The sequence below is a fragment of the Pyrus communis genome, chromosome 8, assembly GCF_963583255.1.
Source record: "Pyrus communis chromosome 8, drPyrComm1.1, whole genome shotgun sequence".
In the NCBI taxonomy this organism is placed as follows: Eukaryota; Viridiplantae; Streptophyta; class Magnoliopsida; order Rosales; family Rosaceae; genus Pyrus; species Pyrus communis.
In genome coordinates this window covers 18,415,349-18,427,800 of record NC_084810.1, presented here as the reverse complement: position 1 = coordinate 18,427,800, position 12,452 = coordinate 18,415,349, and the positions used below count along the sequence as shown (strand labels likewise).

General features: G+C 35.4%; 2 protein-coding genes across 2 annotated transcripts; both read right to left on the bottom strand.

The window, feature by feature from the left end:
• Nucleotides 1-651: 651 nt before the first annotated feature.
• LOC137743065 (uncharacterized) lies at nt 652-1,059 on the bottom strand. The gene has a single exon (XM_068482983.1). The coding sequence runs from the start codon at nt 1,057-1,059 to the stop codon at nt 652-654; it is 408 nt and encodes a 135-aa protein (XP_068339084.1).
• A 6,962-nt stretch (nt 1,060-8,021) lies between these two features.
• Nucleotides 8,022-9,883, bottom strand: LOC137742678 (probable aquaporin PIP2-2). The gene is made up of 4 exons (XM_068482605.1): nt 9,492-9,883; nt 8,872-9,167; nt 8,573-8,713; nt 8,022-8,491 (listed from the first exon to the last, which is right to left on the bottom strand). Exons 1-4 carry the CDS (start codon nt 9,784-9,786, stop codon nt 8,378-8,380), a joined length of 846 nt encoding a protein of 281 aa, XP_068338706.1. The 5' UTR covers nt 9,787-9,883; the 3' UTR covers nt 8,022-8,377.
• Between the last annotated feature and the right edge of the window lie 2,569 nt (nt 9,884-12,452).

The following is a 12,452-nucleotide window of genomic DNA, read 5'->3' as shown; positions in this document are numbered from 1 at the left end:
CAAACCAATCCATCTGATTCTTTTCTTCCATTGCTCCATTGCGACCATTGGAAGTTGCTTTCTAACTAAACATATATCTAGCTTTATGGTTGTTACTACAAATTCCTCACCTAGGGTTTGACTGTGACTTTCCTTTCTGCTGTTTGTGACACTTTTGGTTTACTTTAGGAATGCCTTTCATCCTTTTGAAAAATGAGGACACAAGCGTTTGCGGATTCTAGCTCAAAGGTAGAGTACTTTTGTATCCATAGTTATGATGAGAGTTCGATGTTGACGTTTTTAGAAATTGTAGGACAGAATCATGAAACCATTTTTTTTATTTTTTTTACTTTCATTATTGTATGACACTTGCCATTTAACTTTTAACTTGTGACCTCCATTTTCTTTCATATTGCTCTCAATGTGGATTGCGTTAGTAATCATTTGGTTCCTTAGTTGCTTGAATGCTGAAAGGTGAACGAAATTAATTACCATTTAATAAATACTTTTTACTAGTAAATACCGTGCACTGGTCACTAATGATTATAGATACATACTACATAATCTGGTTTTAGTACAGTAGAGGATAGATCAGAGAGAGATCCAAGTAGGGTTGTAGTCTTGTAGATGGCTTGGTCAAGCCATGATGGTTCATGCAGTGAGAAGAGAACTTCATACATCGGGTTGAACTGTGTTGGCTTGACTCATATGTGATCTGCGTGTGACAAACACATGGTAAGCCCCCATTGCCAGAAAGACTGCAAATGCTAAACCGCACACAGTGCCAGCAACCCCAGCAGCTCCGTATCCCGTACTGCCTTTCTGTGATGTAGAGTATTTGCTCTCGTGTGCTTCTGTTGCTTGCACTTGAGCTGCCACATGCAATGGTGAGCAACTGGATGCAACACATGGGTCTTTGGAAATGGGGTTTTGTGACGTTGGATTGAAGAAATCATACGCTGACGGTGAAATTCCCATTGGGTTTGTTCTGGCAAGGCCGTGGGGGGCTCTCTCGTCAGCAAAAGCAACGGAGAGAAAGGTCAGAGAAGAGAAGAGAAAGATGGAAACCCTTGAAGGCATTTTTTCAGACTTGCTAATGAAGTAGTAGTAGTAGTAGTAGTTAGTGTTTTTGTATGAAACTTGTGGGTGCTTTAGTGTGGCTTTTATAAGATCCTAGGAGGGGGTGGTGGTTGCTTGGACTAGAATTTTGGTTATGAAAAAGAGGTCCGGGAGGGAACAGAATGATGGTGGTGGCATGGTGCACTCTATTGATCTTCCCCATCCCCTAATAAAAATGTCTAAATTCTAGAAATACCCTTTTCAAGGTCAATTTCGTTGCTTTTTTTTTTTACACTAATCTATCCAACTTCTTGACCCGACTAATCACTAGTTCCTCTGCTTGAGTGCCTTAATTTTACACATGAGTGGGGACGTGGAATATAATTAATCTTCTCCAAACCTTTATGTCCTTACTCAATTGATAGGTTTTCACAATCATATTAACATACTAATTAAATTCATAGTTGTCACATGCAGACCACTTTTCTCAACCCATATCATTAATTATTTTCTGTTTAGGTTTTCGAAGTCTTCCTTCTATCTTTTAAGAGCATCCCTAATGAGCAGTTTGGATGTTTTATTGGTAAGTTCTCCGATGGACGAGATGTAAAACACCTATTGGCCAGACAATGTAAGTAAAAATACAAATGTCATTCTTACCATATTTGTATCATCTCTTTAATAGAGATGAGATTTACATGTGTTGGTGGGTCTTACCTCTACTAGAGGGATGATACAAATAGATGGTAAGTGTAGCATTACTCAAGTAAAAATATAAATTCTTTTTTTTTTTTCAATTTTTAGAAGTTGTGCCCCGTCATTGAGTAAAACATATATTTTTATATCTCATGAATGTAAAATGAAATGTATATGTGGAGAGATTTTTTAATGTGTCCGGAACATGATGCTTTAGGCCATATGTAATTATATAAGTTGAGGAAAAAAAAAAAATTTATTGTCACTCCACTTATATAATGATATATGATTTTATATCTCACACATGTGGTTTTATATATCTGATTTGTATACCTCTATCAAAGATGCTATGAGAAGGGGGGTTGAATACGGAATTTCTGAGCACAAAAATAAATTTTCTCGATAAAGTTTGAAGTCTAGTTTAATTATCATTATAAAAAAAAAAAAGTTCATTTAAATTGTTCTTGTAATACCGTACAAGTACAATTATACATGCATTGGAAACAAGCGTGGATGTGGTTTTATGAACGTTTCTTAGATTGGAGGGACAGAAAAGGCAACGTCCGTTTATATCCATTTCATGATGCGTATAATTGTAATCATAATGGGCAGCCAAGCTTTGTGTGCGTGTCACCGGCCTTGATATTTGACATTATTGAACTTGTTTAAACGCATGCCATTGCCAATTTCACTAACCTCAAATAAATATATTTCCTTTCTCCCTCACCCTCGAGAGATTTTTTCAATGTGATCGAAACACGAAATGATACATCACGTGTCATTATACAAATAGTAGAATATGTGTGTTAAAAAATTAATAACTTAAAAACTAAAATTTCTCATAATTTATATAAAAACACGTGATATATCACTCGCGTTCCGATCTCAATGAAAATTTTATCCTCACCCTCCACTCTAACATTACAATCATGACTCATCACACCCTTTCAAAGCTTTTTGTTCAACTCTCTCTCTCTCTCTCTCTCTCTCTCTCTCTCTCTCTCTCTCTCTGTGACACAGTGGCACTGAGGCTTCACTTAATGCATACACAAGATCCTTGTTAATTGGTTCAGGGCATCACATGTTTGAGCAATGCACCTTCCAAATCACAAGAGTTTGATTGTTTGTGATAAACATCTCATTCTGTTGGCTACTTCAAACATGTCTTTGTTTTTGTGTTTTGTAAGCAAAACACTTAGATATCACTAGTTTAAATCCTTCCAACATTCGGCATTAAACGTGAATACCATTCGTTTGGTGTTTAGAAATTACATGGATAGATCGATTAGTAAAATTCAAGGTATATTAGAGGTAGAGATGAATGATTTTTCATTTAAAAGAATTTGGACATGAAGAGACATACGTCTATTTATTTTACTATTTTTTGTTCTGGAGAAGAAATTGAAATGTAAATATCTTCTTAATGAGTAATATATTTTCTATCTTCAAGTTCGACACAATTATTTCATTTCTTCCTTAGGTGTCCCTTTAATATAGTGGACGGGTTATCTATCCCAATTTCTTAGGTGTCCCTTTAATCTATTTTCTATAGAACTCGTTTATTGGCATAGAGTACGAAAATGTTATGTGATATGACACGTCAGTTGGTCTTGTACAAAATTAGATCAACGAGGTGGGCCGAAGCCCAATGAAGCCCAAGGAGGATAAGGCTCCAAGCCCTTGGCTGGTGTGCTTTTCTCCCAACTTCGGAGTCACCGAAGTAGTCCGGTAGAGTCCTCCTACATCATCCTGCAGCACTCCTCAAGGGAGACTTTGGTAGAGAGCCGGAGGATGAGCGTGAGTAGTAACGCCACAATGCGATCATCAGGAGCATGGAAGAGATCAAGCCCTCGGCTAAGCAACGGCCATGAATGACTGGCACTTTACTGACAATGCTGGTAGAGGTGGGTTCAAAAAACTGAAAATTGAAAAAAAAAAAATCGGACCGAACTCTGAACCGAAAAAAAAAAACCAAACGGAGTCCCTTTACACTTTATGAATGTATGCCCATTTTTGTGAAACTTTTGTTGTCAAGTTTGAAACTAGGTCTAGGGCTTTTTCAAGGAGCATACTTGGTTCAATTAGGGAGGATATTTCATTGATTATAGAGGAAAATTTTGAATAGCTTTGAAACTTTGAAAAGCTTCTCTATTTGTTTGCTTTTTGAATGGATACGGTTATCATTTTTTCTGTGCAATTGAGGTTGTTGATAGCATCGAATTGGTTTATATGATCTTGTATATGTACAACTACCTTCCCACTTTTCCTATTTTCTTATTATTAATCTACCAATGTAAGCCTCTATTCTAAATTCCATATAAAAAAATGATCAAATTTTATAAAATTAAAAAAATCGAAACCGAACTAAATAAAACCAAACTGAAAAAAAAAAAACCGAATAAAATTGAAAGAAAATTGAACCGAACCGAACCAAACCAAAGTTTCTATTCAATTCGGTTTTGGCAAAAAACCGAACTGAATGAAACCGAACCCACCTCTAAATGTTGGTGGTGGCGAAGAACAAGAAGTTCGAGAATAGGCCCTAGCGTAAAAATAAAAAAATAAAATAAAAAAAAGAATTTAGAGAGCAAGTTAGATCAAAATGACTTTCACGAGACAATGTGGGATTTTGAAAATCTTTTAGACGACACAGCAACATTTAAACCCATTCCATGCGAATCATGATGACGGACCTTGACTTCAAATCCATTGAGCTCGGCTCGGTATGTGAAACATGAACTCTGGACGAAAGAAGCTTTCAAAATAGTGAATGCCTATCAAAGTTATGTTTCATGTATAAACACCAAACTTTTCTACACAATTTTTTTTATTAGAGTAAATTTAAGGGAGTTTTCATGAATAGGGTTTGGGTTAAGTTTGTTTTAATAAAAAATTATGCTATAAATTTATTTAATAAAAAAGATTTAGATTTTAATGAAAAATTCTTAAATTTTAATAAAAATGACAAGATAACTTAAATTTTAATGAAAAAGACATCATTTTAATATTAAAAAAAAAAAAAAAAACTGACACGCGGACTTGCGTGTCCTCATACAAACTATTTATGAAACTTAGTACATTATTGTTTATGAAACTTTGTACTGTTTGTGAAACTTTCTACACTATTTATGAAACTTAATACAACTACATTGTTTATGAAACTTAATGATAGATGAAGATTAATTATATATGTAGTTATATAATAACATATGTGTAAAAACAATATAAAATTCCTAATCCTACTTTTGTGTATATAATCTACAAGGGACGAATTTGACTAAATTCATGCACAAGCAGTAGTCTAATACCGATACGAAGAAAATATTGGAAAATATAAAATTGTTAGAGAGAAAGAGGAAAGGCGTTGTTGTCAGGGAGAGTAGTTGATGGAGGAGAAGGAGATGAAGAATAATGAGGCGATGATGAAGTATTGCACGCACTTTACTTAGGTTTTTTTTTTTTTTTTTTCATTATCTTGTCCTTATCATTAAATAAAATTATAGGATAGCTTTTGGTTAAAATTCAAAGTTTTGAAGTCTTTTTCATTAGTTTTCCTTAAATTTTAATGCTAATGTTTGGGCCCATAATGATAGTTTGGGCCGAGTTTAGAGGCGCTCTCAGCCCAATAACCATTTAGAATCCTGTTATGGGTCGTCCAGTCATCATGGGCCATATAGTCAAGGTCGGCTAAATCCTATTGCGAGTGGGATTGATTTAGATAAGGGTAAGGTAGTCGAAACCTAGTGCAACAAGGAGTCTTAAGGCTAAGGATGAGGATGCTGAGAATTAGGGGATGAATCTGGTTTGTTAAAGAACTTGGTTCAGAGTCCTATTGAAGTTAGGATTGGCCGAGGCCTAATCAGATTAGGTTGAGGAGTTCTAATTCGAGTATGATTCTAGATCGGCCATGAGGGGTTTGCTACTATAAATAAAGAAGGGAGTACATCATTCAAGCCTTCTCCAATTCAACACGCAAATTGCTCTGCGCAAAGCTTCTCAACAACCTTTGAGATTTTATCATTCTCCTCTTTCTTCTTGCCAACACATCTTTAGTTTGGATAAACAGCACTGTGAAGGCAACCAACGACATCTTCAGTTTGGATAAACAGCATTGGAGCCGTAGAATCAGCCGACTGAGGAGCACCTTCAGTTTGGATAAACATCATTGCTTCGAGACTGACTGGTTATTTATTCAAATCTCAATCGACAAGGATTTTCAAGTCCTTGTTGGTAGAGGTTATCTCATCAGCCTTCTTAACGAAGTGAGGCGTTGCAGGTTACTAGGCTCGGCACGTTGAACGCCAAGTTGTTTTATGATTGAATATTCACAAGTACACTTTAAAGTTTGACATTCCGACGGCGGAACCACATTTACCATCAAGACATACATCTATTTTGAGTATTTGTGTCTATATAGTCTGGTGCCAATTCGGCGTGCTTATACTCTCACGAATATAATCACCGTGACTGAACCCGGGGCCGACGATTTGTGAACTTTGCAGAAGTAGAGGCCTTGTCTTCAAGCTTTAGAACCCGAAGGTTGAGACGTGTTTCTTCCTCGGCCGCAGTCGCAAGATCAAGAAGTCAGCAGCACGCTTAACGCGACATCAGCATATTTTACTCCCTAGCCGAGCCCGACCATCAAGTTAGCACACCTCGCACATAACCGAATGATGTAGTTAGCTCATTAGTTACTCGGCCTGCGTGCCACATAAGCTTGGTAGTTTTTAAAACCAACAGCTAAGTAGATCAATATTTTAAACTAAATTTACTAAACATGTGATGTGTCTAATTTATTCATAGAATACCGCAAAGCATGCGGAAGATGAAGTAAGAACATTATTTCGCCAAACACCTTAAACAAATAAGCAGAAAAAAGTATAATTTAAAGAAGAAAATCACAAACCGTATAACCTAAATGATATTTATTTGCTGCTTTGTCACTGCTTACGAAAATAGATAATAGTCTATAGTGTATGTAAGAGTTGACATTGTACAATACTTGTATTCATAATCCTCAGCATATGCTATGAGCCTATGTCATTCAATCAATTAAAAAAAAATGAAGGTTATTTTTATCGAAAAATTAGTAAGTATCATAACGAACTTCTATTCATGAGTAAATTAAAGAGTATTAATTCTTGCATCCAAATTCATATATTTGTTCTCTCACTTATAAACATTTGGACATGAACTATCATTAAATTACCCAAAAATTATTAATTTTCTAATTAACCTAACGAATAAGAGTGACATGAGTGGCAGCAAAACATCTCTCTCATTACATACGTAACTCCAACACCAAAAGTCTTTAAATTAAAGCAATATCTGCATCATCAAGCAGCTTAAGGCATTACCTACTTATTCCTCCCCAGAAAACGACCAGAAAGCCATAGAATATCGACGAAGATAAGATAGAATAATCACTACAAAAAAAACTCTAAATAATTATTTCATATAACATCATCCACCTTTTAAAAAGATAGACAAACCCAGCTCTAATGACCTGGCATGCATTATACATGTGTTGTCCCTATAGGCTATGGCCCTAACTACTGCATGCCAAAGATAATGGAAAGCAAATGCACCATCGATCTCACTGCCAAGGACCACCACTACCACAAAAACCCTAGCTACATAAAGCATCTTTATTCTTTTTTGGCATGTTTATCAACACCGGTTAAATATATGATATAAACAATCTCATCAGCAGCTTTTAAATATTTGAAACGGTATAGAACTCAACTCATCTCTGGTTTTGATATTATATTATTGCAATTAAAATTTAAATTACACCCACAATCGCAATTCGAAAGAGAGGTCGTAGATTGATAGATAAGAAAACAAGGTGAAAAAACTGCATCCAAATGATTCATTAGCATTTTTCGATGGATTTAATTTAATTAGTTTCTTATATGATTAAGTGATGAATAAATATATATAATTTCATGAATTATCTATTGATCAAATTCGAACTCAATACTTCTTTCAACGTTAAGAAGAGAAATGTACTAACAAAAGCTAGCTCGTCGCTTCATCATGGGATATGATATCACATTTCTACCAAATTACACCAATGGAAACGTGGAGTGCTCATACCATGGAGACAAATTAAGAGTGTAATTTAGCCAAAATTTTATTTATAAACCCCACCATTTAACTAAAGTTAAGTTAAGGTGTATCTTTCATTATCTCTTAATCAAATGACCCCATTTTCAAACCTGATTAATTAACTCTACCTAATCTGATAATTGTGCTGAGGAATATTCATTAAACTAAAACCAGGATAAGCATTACAAGGTACAACTCGTATTTCATTAGCTTTCTCTGGCATCAATATAAATACACAACCACTTGAAAAGGTGACAAGAGAAAGTAGTAAATAAAATAAAAGATAAGAATACACAGAAGAAATGAAAATAGCACAAACATGCAAAGCAAAGATAACAAAGAAGAGAGGGATACAAAATAGCACTCTTTGCCCAAAGCCGTGATTATCTACAGTTCCACAGCCCTTCAAATTTCTCCTTTTGAGACCATGAGAGACTTGCACTCCTCTATTTTGTTATTCCTTTAGAAACACCATCTCCATTTGAAAACCATGGATGAAATTAAAAGGCTTAATTAATTAAATTTTAATTAATTAAGCATTGCTTCTGAAAGATCCCAGAGCCTTGATGGCTCCTGCTCTCAGAATGTATTGGTGGTAGAAGGCAGCAATGGCAGCTCCAATGAAAGGTCCAAGCCAGAAGATCCACTGAGATATAAAACAAAACCAATTAATAAGAGAAAATAAAATAATTAAGTCAATTTTTGGGAAAACTGAGAGGGATCATACTTGGTCATCCCAAGCTTTGTCCTTGTTATAGATGACAGCAGCTCCTAAACTCCTAGCAGGGTTGATGCCAGTTCCAGTGATGGGAATAGTGGCCAAGTGAACAATGAACACAGCAAATCCAATGGGAAGTGGGGCCAAGACCTTAATTTAAGACGATAAATAATTTGTAGAGTTAATAAAATTGCCTAAAATGAACCAAAAATTGAGTGATGATTTGGTGTAGTGACACTCGGTCTGAAATTTATTTGAGCAACGAGTTCAAATCTCATAGTTGACAATTGAGTGAGAGATGTGCTTACAGGGACGTGAGAGTCTCTGGCATTTCTCTTGGGGTCAGTGGCGGAGAAGACGGTGTAGACAAGAACAAAGGTACCGATGATCTCAGCACCCAAACCAGTGCCCTTGTTGTAGCCAGCAGACAACTCGTTGGCTCCACCACCATACTTCACGTAGTATGACTTCTGGAAGGCCTTCACCAACCCTACACCGCAGATAGCACCCAAACACTGTGCTATGATGTACAACACTGCCCTGATCAGTGAAACCTTGCGAGCCAAGAACAGCCCAAAGGTCACAGCTGGGTTAATGTGTCCTCCTGCAATTGTCATAGAACAAGACTTAGATTCTGTTATAAGTACTTTTGTATAAAGCGCTTTTAGTCCGTAACAGTTTTTGTTAGTAGCACTTTTAATGTAAACACTGAAATTTATTAAAAGTTCAAGTACTTCTGAAACCCTAGAGTCACTCGAACTTCCTCCAAAAGCACTTATCATATGTTTACAGGAATTTCTTTCAAGTGCTTCTGAGATTTCATAAAAAAAAGTTCTGTTTTTGTCAAACACTTCCAAAAGTGCTTCTAAAGTTTCAAAAGCACTTTTATCTATTTATGCTAAGGACCGAGAAAAAAAAGAAGACATACCTGAGATACCGGCGGTGCAGTAAACAAGGACGAAAATCATCCCACCGAAGGCCCAAGCGATACCAAGAATGCCAACGCCGCCGCATTGGTCAGCCTCGCTCTGGGATTTGTAGCCAATGACGGTCAAAACTGTGATGTAAAGGAAGAGGAGGGTGGCAATGAACTCAGCAATGAGAGCTCTGTAGAAAGACCACTTGGTGAGCTCCTCAGCATCAAACAAGGGGGTTGGAGGAGGGTCATGGTAGTCTTTGGCGGCAAACTCACCATGCTCAGCTCCCTCTACATCTTTTGCCATGGCTTCTGTGACTAATTATGTGGCTTTTGGCTTTTGAGGAATGAGAGAAGAGAGATGTCGTTTGGGATTGTGAGTGTGGATGGAGAGGTGTGAGTGTAGAGGGGTATATATGGGGCAGATAAGAGTGATTGTATGCTAAACAATAATTACGAAAGTAAGTATGTTTATGTTATTGTTTAAGTAAATAATACATGATGATGAAAATGATTTATGTTATTTTTATGCCGCCCATAATCCCTAGCTTGATTTCGCTTGCATGGGTCCCCTTCTTGTCCCCCAACGGCTACTAAAAATAAAAGGGTTTTACTTTAGTTTCTCACCTTTCATCACTTCAGAGATATAATATATCACCCAGGGTCCTAGAGACAAATAAAGAGTGGTTGTTAGACCTACAAGGGTTCTTTTTATTTATTTATTTACAAATGTTACTCAATTTAAAATGGCAAATGTAGTGGGTAGAATAATGCGCTTGAAAACAAAATGGTAAATATAAAACGGTCATCCAGCCTAAAAAATGGTAGCCAACGGTCTAATGCTAACACTCACATTTTTTATTTTTGGTTGCTTTGGTTACTTACGATGGATGGATTTATAGGAAATGAGTATCATTTTTTGTTCATGTGCTTATTAACAACCAATGAATTGAAAAGAATGTGTATGATTCTCGTTCATGTGTTAACAACTTAGGAATGAATATAAATGGAATTCAAGTATCTCATATCTTCTTATTCCTTAAAACCGAGGTATAAGATTACCAAGAGAGGATTGTTTCTCCCGTATGCAATCTTTCATATCCACATCCCTTCATATCCCTTTTATTTTTTATTGTAAATTCGATGTAAAGATTTCTCTTCTCCTTTCTCTTTATTGCTTTCGTGCATATAAATTTTTTTACCAAAAGAAAATTTCTTTGGTAAGAATTGCATCCACAATTAAATGGAAAATATGCAACCCCCAATTGTGAAAAACAATAGAAAAAGAACCTGTAAAGGTTGGGGAAATTCACATATATAATAAGAAGCCTACCATTGTGAATTCAATAATAAAGGGAAAAGAACCATTATCTCTAAACTTTTAATTAATTTATTTATGGATATTTTATTCTTAAATGTATTGTCGTATGTTAGCTGATGACGGTTTGCCATAAGAACCTATCTGGATCCTACCTAAAATCAAATGGTATACATATATGGTGGTTATGCACCACTCGTCATCTCAATTATGGAACTGATGGTGTTTTTCTTTCCTAAGATTCAGGTTAATTTTAGGGAACTTTAACGAAAAACTTCTAGTATTGTTCATTTTAACCAAAAACCACATTTTTATACTAGAAAGTCAATCTTGGTACTATTCACTTTACCCTTTATTTTGTCCTTATCGTTAAAACTCAAAGTTTTCAAGTACTTTTAATTAGTTTTCCTTTAATTTTATAACCCAAACACAAAAAACATGTTGAGTTTAGAATTAGAAATAGACTTATTAGAACTTTAGAAAATTCAGACAAAAATATGGTTTCGGAGTTAAGTTGATATCGTATTGTAATTTGACTTTAGAATTTGTATGTATCTTAAATTTGTTGAGTAAACTCTCTTTAAATTTTAACCACTAATCGAAAAAGTACCACAACAATTTGGAACATGAAAGTAATTTAACTTAGAATTATATGCATCCTAAAATTTTGTGTAAATTCTCCTTAGGTTTAGTAAAATTAAAAGGACGAGAATGCTATGGTTGTGTGGTTAGATGCAACTTGTGGATGCTTATGACTTTCACCACATGTCGGAAAAGTAGCACAACAATCTACATTATCATGAAAGTAAGTGGCTAACTATAATAATATGTACAAGTCATTTTGAAATAAAATCCATTTTCCCCTCGCTCTGATTGAGAAGTAGGGAATCCGTGTGTATTTTAGAATTAAAGAGCTACTGTTACTTTTATATATCGAAATTATCTACATATGGACTAGAACAATGTACAACTCCCTTGCACTTATGTTCAAATTTCGATTTTCATTTAGATTAAATTAAGTTGTTGTTTAGATGAAGAAATTTTTTGAATATTTACTAAGTATTTTATGTAAGAGCATCTCTGTCAGTTGGCTGATTGATAAGGCAATTGAGTTGAATTGTTCTTAGTTTCAAAAAACTTTTTCCACCAGTCCAGAAATGGGAGGGCAATTGGACCAAGGGCTTGTTCTTGTTAGACTACCCTTGCAACAATTGCTTGGGCTTGAGCTCGTTGGGAGTAGGCATTGGCCTGGAATGCTCTCACAGCCGTTAGATTTCCAACGGTCCTTTCATCTGAAGTGTTGGATTTTCAGAGATAAAAAATAAAAAAATAAAAAAATAAAAAAATAAAAAAAAATTATAGATTGTGCCAAGTGGCACAATTTGGTGCACCTAATTTAAACAAAATTTGATAAATCAACGGCCTATAATAACAATACACTTAAAATTAAGGGTTAATCTCTATTTATTACCCTAAATTTTCATGGTTTTCAACATTTGGTACATGAAGTTTTTTTCATCCCAAAGTCATACCTCAAGTCTTGATTTTGGAACAGTTTTAGACATCCGTTAAATTTTCTGTTAAAACTTCTGTTAACTGATGACGTGGCACCCACGCAGACAATAACTGAGCGCCATGTGCAATATGGGCCCACT